Source organism: Stegodyphus dumicola, chromosome 9 (genome assembly GCF_044657685.1).
Source record: "Stegodyphus dumicola isolate Sdum_Otavi_A_Nest chromosome 9, ASM4465768v1".
NCBI lineage: Eukaryota > Metazoa > Arthropoda > Arachnida > Araneae > Eresidae > Stegodyphus > Stegodyphus dumicola.
Genome location: NC_140776.1, coordinates 38523872 through 38546413, shown reverse-complemented (window position 1 = coordinate 38546413; position 22542 = coordinate 38523872). Strand labels below are relative to the sequence as shown.

The following is a 22542-nucleotide window of genomic DNA, read 5'->3' as shown; positions in this document are numbered from 1 at the left end:
CACCGAAGTTATTGCTGGAATATTCTAAAACAATAAGTGAGCAAAACGCTTCACATCATAACAGAAAATGTCCCTACGTGGATCGAAAAGAATATTCCGCACTATTGTCTTTCCGAAAGCATACGAATGAACAAGATGTTTTCTTTAGGGATAAATTTATGATCAGATCCTAGTACTTTGATGCAGCACCGAATATAAATAATTCAGCACCATAATGAGAGTCAAAATAAATATTTTGTGACAGAAAAATAAAAACAGTATATTAAAGACGAAGATTCTTTCTAATTTCCTTTAGACTATGTCGGAAATTTAAAAGTGCAAAATAATTTAATTATCAAAAATCAGAAACTGCTGAATAAGAAAACCAAAATTTCAGTATGAAATTCTAAATTTTTAAAAGCATTTTGCTCAGATTTTTGGCGCTGTAAGGTGAATAATAACGTTTTAAAACATATGAAAAGAGACTATTTGAAACCAGAATGTATCCAAATTTACTTCTCACTAGTAATACAGCATAGTCAGGGAATTTCTTCATTTGTTCAATGGAAAGAAAATCAATTTAAATTAAATTTATATGAGACTGATTCTTACATTGCAACCTGCGAACTCATAGCAACCTTTCAAAACAGCAACAACAAAAAGGACCAAAAAAAAAAAAAAAAAAAAACTGAAGGGTTTCAGCTTTTAACGGCCGCTCGAAAGGGTTTGTTAAGGTTTTCTAAGCTCTCGCTGAGCTCAGAGTCTACCATGCTGTTGTTAAGCTCAAATTTACTAAAACACTTTTTTTTTTTTGTCTTTTTAGCTTTATTATTAGGTATTTTCTTCCTACATACGCCATATACAGTTCAACATCAAAAATGCGAAAATTTTAAAAACAAAATGTCCAGTCGCAGTAAGAACTCCCGATGTAGAGTTAAGAGTTGATATACATTTTTCTCTCTTCTTTTTTCCACTCTTTTCTAATTTTATCATATCAATGTTCAGGTTTATTAGCAAGATGTCTTACAAAACGTTTTTCTCCCAAAGGGGCGGTACCTTAGAAGCACTATTAGTCTCAAAACGGCATTTTGTAGCGTTTCACTATGAATGGCGAATCACTTTTCAAATCATTGCCACCAAATATCATGACCCTGTATTATATTTAAAGAAAATAAGTAATGAAGAATCTTCATGAATGTATGTATGTTTCTCGCATTGTGAGAACCTAGAGACGTTAAGGTACCTAGAGACATTAAAATTTTAATAACGCAATCCTTCACCCGAATATGGGCTCCTGGAAGGGCGAATTTTGAATTTAGAATTTGTTTTATTACGTATTTCATATTTTGAGAACCTTTAACGAATTTTTGATTAAGAAAACTCAACGATTTCTCAACAGCAGCAAGACTGTACGAAAAAAAAAAAAAAAAAAAAAAAAAAAAAAAAAAAAAAACATTTTTATCTCCACCGCGCCATACTGTCTGTCGTAAATTCTAAAGACAATGCTGTTTTTAAACATTTCTTGATATTGCTCTTGAACTGAATTTTATGTGGTTTAAGTGCTAAAAACATGATATTTAATAAATAAAGGAAATACGCAAAAATGGTGTAAAAGCACTCCTTTGGGAGTACTATAAATTCTGAAAGCTTTCACATTTTTCTAATACTTTTTGTCTATTTATTACTGACGTTTCCTGGGTTATCTAATCAATAGGTATATTTACTCATCAAGGTGAATTATCTTCTATATGAGAAATAAGACTTATGAAATGCTAAATTTTAATTAACCCCACGAACTGTGATTCAAACAAATGATGGGGTACAAAATAAAAGTCGCAACACTTGGGATACAGAATTCGAAATAAGCTAACTTTCTCTACAGTTTGCAAAATTCAATGCCTGCCCACACTCGTAAACACCTGAAATATTCACAACAGCAACTATATTGATATTTCAATAAAATCTCAAAGTCGCTGACAGTAATAGCTTACGAATTATATGTAACGTCCAAGCTGATCTTTCAGCCGAAGTTCATCAGTTCGCCTGAAGTTTCTACAGTAAAATGATTTACAGTTAAGTACTTGTCATATTTAATCTCACTTTCGCGTACCTAAAATTTGCATACACGTCTGGGCACAGCAAATTAGTGTGACAGCCTTGGAAAGTTAGCACAATAAGTAACTTTAAAATTAATGCGTTTATAAATTTAATATAACTGTTACATATTTTTTTAAATAATGAATGACGTTGTGAGCAAATGTTTTTAGATCTGAACGTCACCGTTTATTGCAGCATTGTTTAACACTAGATGTTCATGAAAATTACTTCTTGGATAATAATGACTTCTTAGAATCATATTTATGCATCCAATTATTCTGAGATCATTATACCCCTCCCATAAGTTCGGAAGCTGTGAAAGAAACCAGATTAGAAAAAAACAAAACTGGACCTGAGAAGTTTTTCAGGATCCAGAGTTTCAATTATGCTATTCTCCGTCTTCCAGTGTGATACCATCTGAGCAAATTTCCAGGAAGCATAATTTTGTTGCATTTATGAACACAGCTACGCATGTTAAGCATATAACTGCGAGTATATAAAAAGATATTGTTACGAAATGTCCAGTCGCAGCAAGGCGGATTAAGAGGTGCCAGAAAACGAGATGAAAAAGCAGGAATGCCAAGTTTTGGCGCGAAATCGCTCTTTTAGCAACAAAAGTGGCGTTATGCCATAGACAGATGGAGAACCTTCTAGAACGAATTCTTACCGGTTTGGAACAAAATGTACTCGAAGGCAGCCCAAAAGCTATATAAACACTACCTGCACATGGAGTCAGTCAGTTAATGGTCGAGTCAGACAGTGATAGATTGTCTCGTAGTGTAGTGCCGAGTTAGTCGTCGAGTGCATCGAGAAAACTCCGAGAACGACCGAACCGAGTCGGGAGGTCTACTCTAGTGTATGATCAAGTGCATCGCGGGTTGTAGTGTGGAGAATCTCGAGAGTACGTAAAGTACCGAGAACGACGGAATCGAGTCGGGTGCTGTACTCTGGTGCTTTGCCGTGAAGCTGTCTCCTTCATCATAGCCTGATAGCCTGAAGGTTGTGTCGCTGGTTGTCTCAGCGTAATTGTCGTAGTTTTCGACGACTGTTAACATGTTTTTGGAACTGTGGTGAATAATATTGGCTAATAAATTGTGTTTTCATTCTTCAAGTGCTGCCGTCAATCGCTCCAAATTGCACGAACCCCTACAGAAACGCAGCTATTGGTGTGAATAAGGGCGTGGGTTCGAATCCAACTTCTGACTCCGCTTGTTGCGTTTCTACGGATTCGTCGATCTGGAGTGACAGTTCCGAAAACGCATTTACAGCCGTCAAAAACTACGAGAAGCACGCTGAAACAATCAGCGACACAGCCTTCAGATCATAATGGTGGAGACAGCTTCACGACAAAGCACCAGAGTACAGCTCTCGACTCGGTTTAGTTGTTCTCGGGACTTAACGTACTCTCGAGATTCTCCACGCTACAACCCGCAATACAGTCGACGAAACATTAGAGTGCAGCTCCCGACTGGATTTGGTCGTTCTCGGAGCACAACACATTCTAAGATAAAACTCAATGATGCATTAACTCGCGATAACGAAGAGACTCTCTCGATGCACTCGACGACCAACTTGGCATTACTACGAGACACTCGCTCACTGACTGACTCCACTATTATCTGACTGACTCCACGTACAAGTAGGGTTTATATAGTTTTCGAGCTGCCTTCGAGAGCATTCTGGTCCAAACCGGTAAGAATTCGTTCTAGAAGTTTCTCCATCCGTCTACGGCATATCCTAAATTTTGTCTCCAAATGTCGCCAAAAGGGAGATTTCGCGCCAAATAAGGAAATTCTGCCGTTCCTCTCCATTTTCCGGCAACCCTAAACCCCCCTTGCGAGGAACCTTTCTTAATGCGGCTGTGCATTTGGTAACAACATATTTTGCATTTGAAAATTATTATCACAAAAGCAAGAGTTTTAAAGAAATGCTAAAATTTTAGTGACTTTATGTTTTTGTTGCTGCTGTTACCAATCTCACCTGTCTGACAAAAGTAAGCAAAAGCCCACGACATACATTGTGGCAAGGAGTCATATACGCCTGCCATTGGCAAAAGTCTTGAACACCATATAGGTGACAGTCCGAATTTAGCTTAATACCACACTCCGAATTTGAAAAAGAGCACCCCGGAGGGAGGACGTGTCCGAGAGTCTTGTACAACTCTTTCCCTATCGGCAACCTCTCGAGACAACTTTCAGCTCGCCGCATGTTTAGAGTGCTCCTATGCCTCAAAGACATTATACATTTACAAATATCTATGCCTTCTCGGGGATTCGAACCCGGACCCTTCGGTATGGCAGTCAGTGTCTTTTTGTAAAAGAATATATACAATGTCACTAAATTAAATAATTTCTCAATTCTTTTAATTGGGCTACAGTAGATTAAATCAGCTAATTTTGTCAGTTATGTCTAAGCAAATTTTTCATATCACCGAACTGGTTTTAACCAAAAATATTTTAGTAGAGCTGTGAACCTACTAACTGGAAATCTCTTAATGGAACTTTTGTGTAAAAACTTCAATTCTGCATGTTTTTAACACAGATTGCCATACTGAAATATATATCCTAATCTGAAAGTCTAACTTTAGAGTTAAGTTAACTTAAACTTTAAGCGTAGGATACGTTAAGGTTTCCATGGGTCTCCGATCAGTTATTCAATATATATTTATCCGTGCAAATCGTTTTTGAAGTATTCATACAATGAATATAATCTCAGCAAAATCATTTTCATAATCTGTAATAAGATAAGTGCATTAGGTAATCACCTTATCAGATGCTTAATGAAACGGAATAGGCTGTCAATAATATTTTATTTATTTTTATTTTTTTAAAAATCTGCTGTCATGTAGTAATGCATTTTCCATATAAGCTTTAAAAAGAAGAAATCGTATTTTGCAGTCGTACTTACCTATGCTCTTTGCTCAGGTCTAGAGGAACTCCATTCTTCCTCCATGTAAATGACATAGGCTGATCTCCTTCGGGGAAACATTCTATCACGGCTTTTTCTCCTCTTCTCGTGCTCACAACTAGAAATTTTGTAAGAAAATGTGGAGCGCCTGAAAGAAATAAGTACGTTGCAATACGAGAATGAAAGAGAAGAAAAATGATTAGGGCAACACGTCATTAGAATGTCAGAAAGAATTTTTAGAAGGAAAAAGCTAAGGAGATGCTTAGGGTTAAAATTTCAGTTGTTTTAATGCTAAAAGGTCATATGATTTCAAAGAAATGTTTAGTTATTTTGATGATGTTATATTTAAATTAAATAGGTAAGAAGCAACGTAATTTTTGTAACTTTTTACCATGTGTGTTTTCTTTAAAATAATTTTGACGTATTTAAAATTAAGCAACACTCAACAAAAGTTTGGAATTCGTTTCAGAGAAATCCTTTCAAGCCCATTCCTTGAATCCGACACAAATGAAGACTATGAGGAATATGTTGCCAGAATAATTTGTTGTTTAAAGGTTGGGGGATATTTAAGTTGGAAACCCTATAAAGATTTTATGAGTTGGTTTTAATATCTTCTGGGCGTTTATATTTATTTTAAATAAACAATTTTATTTAATTTGCTATTCTTTAATATAAGCCATCATTCCCTAATTGTCAGTGCCAGAATATTTAAATTTGGTAGCGCGCGTGAAGGAATGCAAAATTCTATGCTGAAGAAAGAGTTTAGAAACCGAGTTTCAGTAGGAAAGAGGAAGAGTTAGGCTTCTGCCATCACCAAACGTTTGCTCCCAGATTTATTGGTGGTTCCCGTGGCTTAATTGCATTTACTTGCTGACACTAGTTTTTGACGGGGGTTTAAGAAAAGGGATTTAGCTGAGCTCTGTAGTTTATTTCTATCACTTCTTCATATCTTCAAATTTTTAGTTTCGTTATCTGATTTAGGTTACCGCCTTAGAAGAGGCATAGTTTGTTAGCGTCGATTTGACGCATTGTAAATTTTACAGAGATAAAAAAGGTGTACTTTTTAAACCTTCTTCTGTGAAGTTACTGCTCTACCAGTTTTTAAACAAAAGTGAATCAAGTGGAATCTACAATCTAACTAAAATAAAGCTAATATTCGGTTCTCTTTTGCTAATTTTTAATTCCCAAGCAGGCATTTTCTGTTACATTCATTTTTACGTTAATAGACATCGAAAAATATTCAGTGAAGTTCAGAATTTTAATTTTAGCACCAAAGGGTTTTATTTCTAAATGCCTCATCAAAATAATGGAAAATTAGAATTTCACTATACGATTGCATTTATCACCACTTTTTCTTAATTCGGCTCAAAGTTTGCATTTATAAATACTTGATTACGTAATGATGCTTTTATCATTTATTAATGACATTAGTGATACTTTTATCATTTATAAATTCTTGATGTGAAGATTATTATCTATGACCAAGAGCGAAATGCTAAAACGGAAGTTAATGGCGGTCTCTTCGAATTAAAACCAGTGGAAAAGTCATCATTTATTTTCATTAGGAAAATGTAATTGTGAAATAAGCGTATCATGCTTAGCGGAAAATTAGGTTTTAACATTAACTCCCTGGTGCTATCATGCATTTATAATTAAATCAGCATGAAGGGATTAATTTGACGATATTTGATATTCTAGAACTATACAGCTAAAATTAGCAACTCACTTTTGAAACTCTTCTGAATTAAAGAGCTATAATATACGTGTCTTTACATAAAAGCCAGAACTTCGAGGTACACGAATAAGCAGTTATAAAATAAATGAATGCAAATGTCAGCTTCTAACTCTTCAGACCCATTAAATGCTGTCTTAGGTCTGCTAGGAACTATATCCCTTGCGTCAACTGCTAAACCGCTACTCATCAAGATGATTTACTAAGTCGTTCGTGCAAAGTGAAAATCGATGTCTTCTCGGAGTTAATTGAAACTGTCAGCAAGTAATACACGTTATAGAAATGCAGAGTTTCTGACTCACTGTGCACTGTCAACCGGACAACAGCACTTAGTCCGGGTCCTACTCCATTGTTGGCTTCGCAGAGGTACTGCCCAGAGTCCGTCGCTTCCACGCTGCGGAAATTTAGAGAGCCGTTCACCAATATGTGGATGTGGGAACTACTGACAATTGTTTTAAACTGTTCTGGCGGTTGACCTAAGTAATAAATAACAAATAATGCATGAATTAATAATAATTTTTAAATATTGTATTCTTTTGTAAGTATGAATATTGATACTGCGCAACAAATTTTTAAATATACATATTATTATATATATTAATACTCGTATAAGCATACAAGGCTTAATTTCTAAAATTAAAAGTGCCGGAGCCCTATCGAAGACCGTCAGGATAGAGGAACAAGAATGAATAAATAAATAAAATGAACAATAAAATAATTAATAATTAAAAAAATTAAAACTTTAAAAAAAATCTGAAAGCTTTCAGATTTTACATTACGCCCAAAGTGGCGTTTTGTTAACTTTCCTGTGTTACCTTTATTTATTAAATACCATGTTCTTTGTACTTAAACCATAAAATTCAATTCAAAAGCAATATCGCAAAATAATTTTAAAAAGAGCATACCTTTAGAATTTCCGATAGACAGTTTCACGTGCTGGAGGAAAAAAAAAAAAAATTTCGTACACTGTTGCCATTCCTCACTTTGAAATCGTCGAATTTGTCAATAAAATAATTTTTAAATTCTGACAAAATATGAAATAAATATCAAAACAAATGAAAACTTCAAATTAAGGCTTTCAGATGCCCATATTCAGCGGAGGGTTACGTTATTCAAAATTGGATTGCTCTATGTACCGTTGTTTTATCATAATGCGAGAAACATACATAAATTTATGCAGATTCTTTGTTATTCAATTTCTTTAAATATAACACAGAACGATAATATTTAGTGGCAACAATTTGAAAAATGAAACAATGCTTGTAGTGAATCAAGCAAAATGCCAAAAGGAAGTTAATAGCCCTTCTAGACAAATTGCCCCTTTGGACTCAAAATTAATTAATTAATTATTAAAATACACTGTTGGCCATTAAAATTGCAACACCAGGAAGGAATGATCTGACGAACGTCAGTCACATGAAAGGAAGAAGAGTTTGGCATATGCAAATAATTAGTATTTCAGAGCATTTAGGCGACATAGGAGGGAGGTACGACATCTACAGCACTACATAAAAGGAAATTGCGTAGTGGATTTCTCATTTGGAAAGTGCTTTTTAAGGTTGGAGTTTGCTCATAATATCGTGTTATGCCTCGAATAATAAGAAGAAATGCTCTCCAAGAAGTTCCGAAATTCAATAGAGGAAGTCTCGTTGCCACTCGAAAGTGTAGATTATCGTTCCGTGATATCGCCGGTCGTACTGGTCGACATTCAACCACTATCATGCCAATATAGAATCGATGGATAACTGAGGGTCATACTGACATGCAGGATCTCAAAGCCCTCCCATGACTAACGCCAGAAAGGACAGACATATTATGAGGTCAGCCCTGCAAAACCGTACGACCACATCACGGACCATTCGTCAGGAAATGGGCATGCTTACAGCACGCCCAGTATCAGCTAGTAATGTGCATCGACGTTTGCAGCAGCGTGGACTATCAGCAGGCTGACCATTACTTCAGCTTCCCTTGACCATGGAGCATAGAGAAAGACGGCGACTCTGATGCGCCAGACGACAAAGCTGGGTACAGGAGTGGCACAATGTCGCCTTTTCAAACGAGTCCCGGTTCACAGTGCATATTTTAGTGGCGGTATACGTGTGTGAAGTGTCCGAGGAGACCGCACGTCACCTGCTTGCATTCGATATTGGCATAGGGGCCCTGCACCTGGTGTGATGGTTTGGGCAGCCATTGGGTACATGACATGCACGTCTCTAGTTCGGATCGACGGTAATTTGAATGCAGATGGGTATATTTCTGACATGTTACGTCCAATCGTTGTGCCTTATCTTCAACCCTTTCAAACACCATATCCGAACAAAATAATGCAACACCACATGTTGCACGTCGTGTTCTGACCTTCCTAGATACACAGGGTATTCGATCGCTGACCTGGCCTGCATGGTCTCCAGATTTGTCACCCATTGAAAACATCTGGTCATGAGCCGCTGAAAGACTAGCCCGCCACTCCTCTCCAGCTAATAGGGTTGATGAAGTGTGGCATAGATTTGAAGCAGCATGGAATGGGTTGCCCATTTCTGTCATCCAATTCCAGTTTGATTTTACGCCTAATGGGGTAAGGGCCGTTTTAGCTGCCAGTGGTGGCAGCTGTTTCTATTAATTCCGCACCCCTGTAAACCTCCAAAATGTTTACAAATTTAAACATTTTGTCTTCATGCCATAATTTTTACGTGCAATAAATATCTTTTTCTATTTGCTTTATTTCATGGTGTAGCAATTTTAATGGCCGATAGTGTAGTAAAATAATTAAATATTAAAGTAATTAAATATTTAAAATTTAATAAAATGTAAAGAGGTAAATTAAAATTTTATAAACGTTTTTTTACTATAATTTTATTTCTAAAATAAAATTTTCGAGATGGAAGAATTGTTCAGTTACATAAAAGAAGTGCCGGAGGCATTTTATTTCGGGCTCCGGCGTAATTTAAGCTCTGCATATATATTACAAAGAACGCACATAGAAAAATGCATGTTGGTCAAAAATTATCAAACTACACAGAATTATATAACTTATTAATTAATATTCAAGTATTCAGAAAATGCAGAACTAAGACACTGATTTTTAATTACCACTTTAAAAAAATACCGGGTGATCAAAAAGTCAGTATAAATTTGAAAACTTAATAAATCACGGAATAATGTAGATAGAGAGGTAAAAATTGACACACATACTTAGAATAACATGGGGTTTTATTAGAAAAGTAATAATCTGATCAGAAAAGCAATAATTAGCATAATAAATTAGGACAAAGCAAAGATGATGTTCTTTACAGGAAATGCTCAATATATTCACCATCATTCCTCAACAATTGCTGTAATCGAGGAATAATGTTGTGAACAGCACTGTAAAGCATGTCCGGAGTTATGGTGAGGCATTGGCGTTGGATGTTGTCTTTCAGCATACCTAGAGATTTCGGTCGATCACGATACACTTGCGACTTCATGTAACCCCAAAGCCAATAATCGCACGGACTGAGGCCTGGGGACCTGGGAGGCCAAGCATGACAAAAGTGGCGGCTGAGCACACGATCATCACCAAACGACACGCGCAAGAGATCTTTCACACGTCTAGCAATATGGGGTAGAGCGCCATCCTGCATAAAAATCCTAAAATTTTTTGAACTCTTTTTTTGGTTCTAATAAAACCCCATGTCATTCTAAGTATGTGTGTCAATTTTTACCTCTCTATCTACATTATTCCGTGATTTATTAAGTTTTCAAATTTATACTGACTTTTTGATCACCCTGTATATTATATTGCAAATTTTTCATTCTTCCTTTGCATTTTTAAAGCCTTTTTGCCTGTTTTATGAGTCACAGAATGGTGTTTAGATTTCACGCATTTTGTTTAATATCTCGTTTTTGATCGGTATTTTAAGTTCTATGTTCATTTTGCTACCACATCTCTAATCAACGACAGTATGTTATCTACGAGATACCAAGATCCCCATCTCAGAACACCGGTGTTAGACCATTTTCTGTAAACAATAGTAAAGCATTCGTTCCTCATGACATGAATGTTCGTGTTACTCGAGCATGTCTTTTGAAGATAAACTTCAGCAAAGTAGACTCATTGGAATGAATTAGACGTCGTGCTCTCCACTTGCGAATATTGGCATCAATGACTGAGATATGCTTACGAAAGCTTTTAAACTCTTCCGCAGCATGCACATATTTCAGGGCATTTCTAAAACTGCCGAATCGAAAATGTGAATTATTGTATCAAATAGCAGGTTGGGCAGCATGTGGGAGAAAGAGCGTAAGCCTAATCTTCACCATTAGCTGTGATCTGACATTGTGTTCATCACAATACGCCCATTTGAGGTTTTAATTTATGCATTCTGAATTTTTGATTTGCCTATTTTCTTTTCACACGTTTTCGAAGAACTACAAACAATGTTTTTATGTAAAATGCTACTTTTCTAGCTATTCATTTTTACTTCCATGTACGAAGTGAAAAGAAAGTATTGTAACTTCATGCATTATATTTCAGCGAAAATATCTGTTTTGACCGCTATCGAATGCAATTTAACGATATTTTTGCGTGACATCCGTAAGTAAGAATATAATAAAGCACTTTTCCCCCCATAAAAATTTATACAACTGATTAAAAATGAATTTTGAAGAGAAAGTTTCGTGGCGTCTGTGCGTACTTACGTATGTACATATCTCACATAACTCAAAAATAACTAGCTTCAGAACATTGAAATTTTGCATATAGCACTGCTATAACATGTAGATGTGCACCTCATATTTTGGTACTCGAACCACGGTCCTCTCTAATATGCGCCGAGGGTGCTCACCACTACACCATGTAGGCATGCTAAGAAGGGGGGAAGACATACTTTATATACTTCCCCTTTTAAAAGACAACTGGTGATTAGGGGACCTAGTCGCCAAATTTTGGTGGTGGAAAATCATCATCCACCACCCTTTTTGTTCGGGCGCCACTGTAGAGACGTTAATTTATTTTAAAGCAGAAGTACATGAAAAATGTGCTATGCCCTCGCTGGGACTCGAACCACGGAACTTTTGAATAAGCGCCGAGCGTGCTGACCACTACACCACGAAGGCATGCTAAGAAGACGGGAGAAAGTTTACAAAATTGCTACGACATTTTTTACGTAAAGAATGATGCGAATTTCACAGATTCTATTTTCAGGTAAACGGGGAACAAAGTCAGTATCTCTTTTCGTATATTTATTTCTAAAGTCAAATTTTATTCATAATTATAATAAAAACTTAAAATAATATACAAAACTCTTAATTTTATGCCTCGTGATTTAGAATAAAATCTGACACAGCTTTATTTTTAGGCATCAATGAAAACCGCGTTATTACGTAAGGTAGTACTTCCATATACAGTTGCGAAAATTGGCGTAATATATGCATATATATTCTTCAATTTTTGTAAATAAAAATGTGGTATATTTCATAGTAAAACGTGCGAATTTTGTACGAGAACATACACAACTTTTTAATTATCAGGCAATATTTAAATCGTCAGTTAGGTAGAAAGTTATGTACATAAACTATTGCTTGTATTGCAAAATGCAAATAAATCTCATACTCTAGTTATTTAGTTAAAAAATGTTTCGCTATGTTCTCAAGAACAGTAGTCGAAGCTCACTTAACTACATATTCAAAAATTTAGATGAATACTTATTATTAATGCCGAAAAGAAATGACGCCAAGGTCTAACCTTTGAGTATTGTTCAATCTGAGGAATCTGGCAACCTCGAGTAGAGAAAAAAAAGCGGTAAGCTGGCCGCCATTACTTAGTATGCTCTTGTGCTATTCTCAGGCGGATATGCTGAGTACTTAATATGTATTTTAAGGCGCGGATGGCAAGAAAAATTTCTCATTTGTGCGTGTAATTTCTGTTAGCAGAAGTAACATTAAATATGATACAGTCCGCTACATTTGCATGTGAATTCCATTAATATTTGGTGTGGGTAAATTCAGTCATCGAACATTTAAATTAAATATATTGTTTGATTAAAACTAAGTTTCGTGTTAAAACAAATAGTTATTTGAATACTGAATGTAATTAAACACTTATTTTAAACTTTATATATTGGTTTAAGTATAATATTTATATGATATTTAACTTTAAAACAAGTATGATATTTCGTATACCATTCATTTGAAACAAATAGCTCTCAGTTTAAGAAAAATTGTATTATCACTCTTCAAAAGTTATATTTACTCTTTGCGTCAAACGACAATCTGAAAGTTAAAATCCCATTTCTTTCTTCCGTTTTTATTTAATGTTTCCAAATATAACTTGCAAAGAAAATTAACTTTACAGGCAACGGATTTCTAGTAGTCGTTAAAGAAGTTTATGAACATTTTCATAAAAATACAACTTTTTTTATTTGCTTAAAGTTTTGAAAAAGCATTTTTTAAAGCTTCCAATTTTTAGACTGAAATCCATAATTATGCTAATTAATTTTCTATAAATATATTTGCTCTTATACTTCAATTTTAATAGAAGTTAATTTACAGTTTTTAAGTTTAATGTTTATCATGTGCATCTGATAATAATAAGAGATATCAATTGAAAAGGGGTACTAAATTAGGAACACAAGTATGCGTTACAAAATCCCTGACATACAAAACATTCAGTTCTGCTGATCGTGATACTAACCTCTCATACTCTTAAGGTTTAAATGATTTTTCATTAAAATAAAATGTATTTCATATCAGGTTTTAACGAGTTTTCCGCCACAGCAAATATCTTCTATATAAACAGTTCGCGTTGACGTGTTTAATCATGTTTTGTAAAACGATGTTTGGCGTGTGAAAGAAAGAGACTTGCTTTAGAACACTGCGTTGTGAAATTTGTAAAAAAAAAATGTCGTTGTTATTAAGTACAAGGTGTCTGAAATGGAACTATCACGCTATCAGACTAGAACTATCATTTACTTCCAGCTCTGTTGCAAAATTTCACCCACAGAACGTCACCAAAACATGTGTACAGCTTCAGGTGCTAATGTTGTATTACACGACAGTGTGAAGTTTTGGTACCGAAATTTCAAAAACAAAAACTATGACATTCAAAAAGCACAGCGCTCTGGCCTGCCTACTGATATGAACTTGTGGAAGAAAATCAGTATGCAAACACTTAAAAGCTTGCCTATGTTCCTTCAAGATAATGCAAGACCACATATGTCTGCATTCACCGGCTGGATTCTGTACAGACTCGAATGGCGTCTTTCGCCACGACCAGCATTTGGCCCCGACATCGCTTCTTCCGACTTCTACTTTTTTTCATACCTGTAACTACATCTTGCTGGTGCTATCTTTCATTCTGCACAGGACGTTCGAAATTACTAGGTTGATCAGTTGTTGGACTCGCGGCTACCCTGTTCCTGTGTTGGTGGCTTTGAAAAACCACCAAACCGTTGGCAGAAAATCATAGATTTGGGTGGTGATTACTATCCCCACGAAAGGTACTGCTTTCATCTTTTTTTCCCCTAACTTTATTAAGAGAGTTTTTTTTTTTTTTTTCGGAAAACTTTCGTTACAACCGTATATTTATTTAGTTGAAATAAAGGGCTTAATAAAATGTCTTTCTTAATCGACATCTCAAACGTTTTTTTAAATCATACTTAGAAGAAAAAAAATTATAAACTGAGAAGTGAAGCGGCATCCCATGCTAATCTAAAAAAAAATAAACATTAATGTAGGAATTACATTTTCTTGTTTGCATTGTTTTCGTAATTAAAATATGTTTTTTGCCACTCTAAGAAACAAAATATTTCTTCTTGTTAAAGCAAGTTGTTTAATTCTTTAATTTTTCTTGTTCTTTAGAAATTCAGGTATTTATAAACACAGTCGGTTAGACGAAATTAAAGAAAAGGTTCAACTGATTAATTATCCATTTTTATTCAGGTATTTTTTTAAACAATTATCATACTATTTCGGACAAATGCAAACATCATTGCTAATCCTTTTATAACGTACATTAATTAGACAAAAAGGGCCAAGTAATTTCTTTACCATTTTAATTTTATTAAATTAAAAGAATTTGCTTAGCATTTTTTTTTTCTAAAAACCTACTTCAGTTTAGTGGAATAAGTAAACATTATTTCTGTGAAAAAATAAACTATTACTTTACGTATTTTTAGAGGCTTTTTAAAATTATTTTTCGATCTGTGAAATTATTACAGTAAAACATACCAGAACATTTCAAGCATTTTCCGTTTGATTACCAGAAAATGAAATGTTGTTGCGCTATATAAGATTTAGCATCTCAATTTCAAATTGTAATAATACTTTATTGTCAATAACTTAAAAGCAATAAAAACTTCAAGAATATTTATCTAAAAAATCATGAATACAGAAGCTGTTCTCACATTTTTAGACGATTTTCAATGTATTTACACAAATAGTTTATCTACAATTTTTGTGTTAATTTTTTGTGTTTTAAATGTTCTGCTTGATAACCATTATTCTTCACTATCTTTCTAGACCGTAATATGCAAGACAATAAATCCTTTTGTAGTACCGGAAGAGGTATTTTATCCCATTCCTCTTGAAAAGCTTTCTTAAGTTGAAGGAGGGTTGTAGCTCGAAGTCTGGACAATCCGCTTCTTAAAACGTTCATAAGCGCAAAAATCAACAGGTGATACACCAAAAGATTTAGTTACGGATATAAGTGAAGGGTTATGATCTTGATACCCGTTTCTAGTTTTTTTCAAGAAATTAATAGTGGGTTTTGATTTGAGGTTGTTTTGATTTGCGGCAGGATTTGCTTTGTCTTGATGAATTTCTATTGATTGATTGATGGTACTGTATGTAAAGAGAATGTGATTCATATTTAAAAATTGGGTATAAAATATGTTTCTGTTAGTATGTGGAGTTCATATTAACATTTTTCTCCAATCTCTTTAATTCGCCGTTATCTGAAAAACCAGCGACAATGATAAATCCTTTTCAAAATCTATAGAGTCAGTGTGTTTTTTTAAAAGCATACAGCATCGGGTATCTGCCGAAACATCGTGACCGAAAAATCGCGGACGAAAACGTCGCGGAGAAAACAACGCAAGGCGAAAACGTCGTGGTACAAAACATCACGGAAGAAAAGAAAGTAAAGAGAAAACATTGCAGTTCTAAAACATCGTTTTGGTACAAAATACCGTCATCGAAAATAAAGAGGTTCAAAAACTTCGCACTTTAAAAACATCATCGTCGAAAATATCGTGGTAAAAAATAAAGTACCTACAAATCATCGCATGACGATAACATCACACACATGCATCTTTCATGATTTAGAAGTTGTAAATGCATTTTTGCATAACGCAAGAAGGAAAGATGTATATTTTTACTTTTATATTTCACACTTTTTAATGAACTAAGAAACTTTTGATGAAACGTAAGAAGGAAACTTAGGCATTTAAAATTGAAAATGAGTAGAAAATTAATGCAACTTACAGTAGTTAATAGAATTTTAAATTTGCATAGTTAATTAACAAAGACTATTAATTAATTAATAATTTTTATAAAGTTTTACTCATAACTTTTCATGAAAATGCAGCCTAGAAATTTTTAGAAAAATGAATATAAATAACCGCATGAGGTTACCTCTGTAAAATTTAGTTAGTTAGTTATCAGATTACTTTCTTTCATCCTTGTTAATCTAATATTATTTTCTTGAAAATTATATCTTGTTTTGTTTCTTTTTATTCTTGAAGTGTCATTAACTTTTCTTGCGCTTCTAAATTGTTATGCGAACATATACTATATACAACTTTTAAGCTGGAAAATGCGTGTTTGCAATGTTGTCGTCATGCGAAGCTGCTTTATTTTTTACCACGATATCTTATACGATAATGTTTTTAAACTGCGAAAGTTTTGAAACGCTTTAGTTTTGATGGCGATATTTTGTACCACGATATTTTAGAACTGCGAAGTTTTCCCTTTGCTTTCTTTTCTCCCCCGATGTTTTGTGCCACGATGTTTCCGCCTTGCGTTGTTTTCTCCACGACGTCTTTGTTCGCGATGTTTCCGGCTAATTTAAATAAGCACAAGATTTATCTATTGTGACAACCTTTTTTCAATTTTTTGTCCGGATAAATGTTTCTCATAAATAATTCTGTAACGCTTTCTGTGTTCGGCGATAAGTCGTTGAGAAAGGCCACGCCCACTACGTTTTTTTTTCGCCTTTTTAAGATTCAATTCGCCATTGATCACTTTATTTAAAGTAAACACTCATCATTTTAATAATTTTGCAACTTCTCTTTGATGTGGCAGATTTTCTTTCAGGATTAAATATTTTACTTTTGGAACATTCGAAACACTTGGTTTCTTCCTCTGATATGTATGTGGAACAATTTTTCAACTTGAAACCAAATTTTGATATTTCTTTCCCCTGCTGTCAATATTACCTATCGTAGCTTTAGATATCGAAAAACCATGGATTTCACAGGGTTTTTATATGTAGATAGAAATAATTTTTTTCGGAAAAGAACAAACATAGCCTTCCATCCAATGCTTCTATAAAATTGCTATTTGCATGTAAACAAAGCTGTCATATATCAAACGATAATTTATACTTTCAAAAATATAGTTGCAGTTAAAGAAATTCCAAGCAGACAATTTTTTTATATGGGAAAGCAAAATCTTTTAAAAATGTGGTAGAACTCTCTGTATTTGCATTTCCCGCTATAATTGATCAAAGTGTTCTGAACGCCATACATTGCTATGAACCTTAGCGTTACGTCTAATTCTCCTGTTTGTACGTTATTTTTTCCAGCATTTCCAGTATAAATTAATAATGATATTAATGCTTGTGATTTTAAAATTGAAATAATTTTGAGTTAAAGTAATCATAGGCATACATAGCTAGCAACATCGTCTACTTCTTTAAATAGGTATTTGGAAAGGCGTAATCTAAATATCAAGTTAAATTACGATTCTAGATCTTATGTTTTAGGAGCCGTAGCGTTGTAGTTTCAATGCAGAATGTAATTGCCTGGGCAGATTTATACACCCCTATCGTTTAGATGTTAGAAATGATTTTGACTTTCTTGTTGCAGTTCTGTGTTTTCACGTGAAGCTAGCTTTTAATTAAAATAAAAGTTCCAATGGTTAATAGAATTCATGCTATTTTTTTTATCTAATGGCGGACACTAGCCTATTCAGCACTGGCCACTCTTAAGGACATTTTATTTTGCAGGATCTAATAGGTCCTAAATCTTCTATGAAGGCTCGGACAATTACAACCATGCCTGCTCCGGAATTCGAACCCGGAGCGTCGGTACCATAGTAGGCTCCACTAATCAATATATCGTCTGGGTGGTTATTCATGGTAAATACATTTCTGTCGTTCTGTATGTTTCTAATGTCTACATATGTCACACTGTTAAGTAACGTATCAATTCATAATATCCTTCAGGCGTTAAAGTCTAAAGATTCAGATTTCAATTTTTTAATTATTCCTATTATATTGCTATAAAAAATTATAGCCCAGCTGCCATTTTATTAGATCTGTCAATAATACAAATAATCCCTAATTCTTCTAAACTCGTTTATAAGCACATTTTTCAAATTCTACTTTGAAATAACTTATTTGCTTTCTGATTTCTAAAAGGGAGTTTTCTGTATTGGATTAATATTAATTCTAGGAAGAAATTACATGAATAATTTCGTTGTACCTTACGCTTTCATTAAATCGCGAGTCTCTCATTAATTTATTAATTTAAATTATCTCTCATACTTTTAATCTGTTTTGTTGCAAATTGATTTGCTCATAAAATATCTTAAAGGATACGTTTCCTAAAATGTAATCACAAGAGATTTATTTAAATTAAGGGATTTGTATTAGCGACCAATATTAATAATTTGTATTAGCGTCAATTTTTAAAGTGTAATATTCATTCAAACTGATCGAACATTTCGAAACGTAATTTCTAGATTTTGACTGATTTTTAAATATAAATATAAAATTTATTCTATTGAATATAGTTATTCAATAACTGCATCCATTAAATATGCTTATTAATATCGTATTTTAAATGAATAATTAAAACATAGTCAAGAAATGGAGAAATCCAATTTAATTAGCACAAATAAGCAATAACATACTTGTACGTTTTTCTTTCGTACGGACGGGTTCGTGGATTTAGAGTGAATAACGACGACACTTGATGAAGTATCAAAACACACTTTATTGGCCAGTATTATTCAATACAGCTCCATAATCATGTTTACAGTCGTCGAAGATCTATTATAAACACGCTGAAGCAATCAGCAGCACAGCCATCAGGTTATAACGGTGAAGATAGCTTCACGGCAAAGCACCAGAGTACAGCTCCTGACTCTGCTCGGTCATTCTCGGAACTATAAGTACACTCCAGACTCTCCACACTACAACTCGCGATAATTCCGCGATACCCTACAGCTTCCGATTCGGTTCAGTCTTTCCCGGAGCGTAACACATTCTGAGATCAAACTCGACGATGCAGTAACTCGGGATACACTAAGAGACTTTCTCGATGCACTCGACGACCAACTCGGCACTAGGCTACGAGACACTCGCTCACTGACTCTTAACTGACTCGACTAGACACTGAGCACTGACTATCAACTCGATGCAATTCGCACTAACTGATTCTCCAGTGCCAGCAGTGTTTATATAGCTTTTGGCTTGCGTTCGTGAACATTCACTGCTAAACCAGCAAGAATTCGTTCCAGAAGATTCTCCATCTGTAGGGCATATCAATTTTGTCGCCAAAAGGGCGATTTCTCGCCAAATGTGGGAAACCTGCCTTCCTTTGCCATTTTCTGGTAACCCTATACCTGCTTTGAGGGAAAGCTGTCTTACCTCGTCCGGACATTTCGTAACAATATTGGCGATACCAGTTTCGTTGAATCTCAACCAAAGTTATCAGAGTTTTGTTATTTACGGTAACTGCGGTTGAAGCTATGTCTCTTCACACGCAAGACTGAGTGCTTGGTCAAATAGTTAATTGCTATGAAATTATTATGCAAGAAAATTTCGAAAGATAAAAGAAATCTAGATCGAAAGACAAAAAACTTTTGCCTCAGAAAATTTAAAAAAAAGGGTTTTTAATCAAGGATGATTCAAATTTTGGAACCAAAACTATTATTTGAATAAATTCATCCCTCAGTTTGGTCTTCTTAATAGCTTTTGAAATTTTCCTGTTAGCAATCTCGTGAACGATGCAGCTTCTACTCCATTCCTTTCGACTGGTGTATTTGATTACGGTTACGTTACGCATGAGGAAAACCACCAAAACGCCTTCCTTTGCAGCCAACACGTTTGCGAGATTCCGACCTCGGACCAAACTACCAGTGTTCAGCGACTTTTTACTGATTCTGCAAATGAACAATTGGCAAAAGCCAATATTTGAAAATCCACTAGGAAGAAATTCTAATCGACTAATGAATTTTAAGTACAACTACTGCCTTAATCGATATAGTGGTTAGTGCTGCAAGTTAGATTCAGGTTCGAATCTCAGAGAAGATTTAGATCTTCTTAACGTACAGGGTCTTTGCGGCATGAGGGAACAAAAAATACTCTCCAAGCCGAACATCCTTTCAAGAGGTTTACTTGTAGGGGAAGACGGATGAAAGACACTTAGGTCGATTCCGAAATCGATTATCCTTTAAATCTCGGGCGGAACTGGTCAGATTAGTTCGATCACCCATCAGGTGCCCACAGCCTATGCACAAACAGATGTAGTCTTGCACACCTAGCCAGAGCTAATTTCGCAGACTTCGTGATGATGTTGCTGAAGTCACAACAACAAAAGGGAAAATTGTTTTCATTTTGGAATTTTTAAATACTTCGATAATGGATTTTATTCAGAATATAATATTTTACAATTAGCCGTTGCAGTTATGTTTAATAACACTTTCTTTGCCTTTCTTTTAAACCTCTGAAATATGAATCTAGAAACCTGAATCTAGAGGAGGAAACACAAATCTTAATTCTTGCTAGCATGCATATTAAAGAATTTCAAACATACAACAATATATATATATATATATATATATATATAAAGTAAAATAAAATTTTTTAAAAAATTACACTGAAAGCTTTCAGATTTTATATTAGACCCAAACGCGCGTTTTTTAACGCTTTGTATGTGACCTTTATTTATTAGATATCATGCTCTTTGCACTTAAGCCATAAAATTTAATTCAATATCACATTCGCAAAATAATTTTAAAATGAACATATCTTTAGAATTTCCGATACATAATCTCGCGCGCTGGAGATAAAACTGTTTTTTTTTTTTTTTTTTTTTTTTTTAGTGTTGTTATTGCTCGCTTTGAAATCGTTGAGTTTCTTAACAATAAAAGCGTTCTGGTTTTCATAAATATTAAATAGATAATAAAGCAAAGCCCAAATTCCAATTTCGGGCTTCCAGATCCTCATATTCTAGAACAACTTATTAAAAATTTAATGTCTCTAGGTTCCGTTGTTTTTTCGCAGTGCGAGATTCATACATAAATTCATGCAGATGCTTCGTTACTTAATTTCTTTAAATATAATGCGTAGCTCTAACATTTCAACGCAAAATGCCAAAATGAAATTTATAGCCCTTCTGAGCTAACGCCCTTTGGGCTAAAAAAAAAAAAAGGTTAAGATTGCATTAGTATTGAATCCTGATTAATTTAATTAAAATGAAGCCCACCGAGAAGTAAATTCGCTGAATACTGGTATTTCGGTCCGGGCCTCGAATTGCGGCGAATGGGCTCGCATGCATGGGCGGTTTCGTTGTTTGGCCAGTGTTTAACTAGTATACGAGCCAGTTGATTTTAGAAAGTGCTGTACAAAGGCATCCCTCCCCTTAAACAGATAGCCCTCAAGTGCTTTTCCATAATCAAACAAGCCAATACTTAAATCACAGATGCAAAATGGTATTATCGACATTTTTATACCAGAATAGGGAACATGAAATTAGTTTTGATCTCCGAAAGTGATTATTTACTTTTGATATCAGGAACTGCTAATGGGGAAAATATTCAAAGGGAGATATTTTCAACTAATATCCTGTTTTAAAGTTAAAAATATAAATGCTTATTGTCAATTAAAGTTTCGTAAACACAAAAGGTATTCATCTCTCAGTACGAGCTTTGATTTAGGCAAATAAGTTCATTTGTTGCTCTCCTAATAAGCGAAAAGAGTCCTTTCAACAGCTGGATTTATAATATATTTTCTCGACGAACATAACTTTTCCTAGTTGGAATTCACATTGAAATCAAACATAAGAATACTCATTACAAAAAGCGAATTTTCTAAAGTCATATTTCTTAGTATTTAATTAAATTTGCTTAAATATTTGAAAATTAATTTTTAGATTTACTGGATTTCAGTACTACTTATTTAGGGTAAAATATTATAATGTATATATGGTAATAATATTTAAGAGATTTCCAAATTATGATTAAAAGAAAAAACAGGCTAGAAGGACTTTGTCTAAAGGATTAAAATTTAAGAATGACACATATATGAAAATTATAAAATACTGCATATTATTCCAAACAGGATATAAATATGTACTAAAATGAATGAATATTTTATTTGTGCTTAGTTTTGCCAATATTTATTTTATGAAGCTGATTTGATATTTTTATCATTAGTTTAATCCACATTGTTAAAGTACCTTAATTAGTGTCACCATCTAAAATAGGCTCAAATAAATCTTTAATGTTTTATGGTTGGATATATATTACATGATTTAAGAAATCAAATATTGAATATTAATGCAATGTGTTTGTTAAAATCCTAATTATTACAGTCTTAAATTCATAATAATGTAAGTAATTAA

The 22542-nt window shown here is 34.1% G+C and overlaps 1 protein-coding gene across 2 annotated transcripts in view; it reads right to left on the bottom strand.

Annotated features, from left to right (window-relative positions):
• LOC118197677 (cell adhesion molecule Dscam1-like) overlaps window positions 1–22542 on the bottom strand; it is a 952054-nt gene that overhangs the window by 331396 nt on the left and 598116 nt on the right. For both annotated transcript variants that reach the window (XR_015042957.1, XM_085823340.1), the window contains exons 11-12: window positions 7018–7191; window positions 4984–5131 (exon numbers count right to left, since the gene is read on the bottom strand). Coding sequence is in view for 1 of the 2 variants with exons in the window: in XM_085823340.1 (XP_085679466.1) it covers window positions 4984–5131; window positions 7018–7191 (322 nt within the window). In the remaining variant the exon portion in view is untranslated. The remainder of the gene's footprint in view (window positions 1–4983; window positions 5132–7017; window positions 7192–22542) is intronic.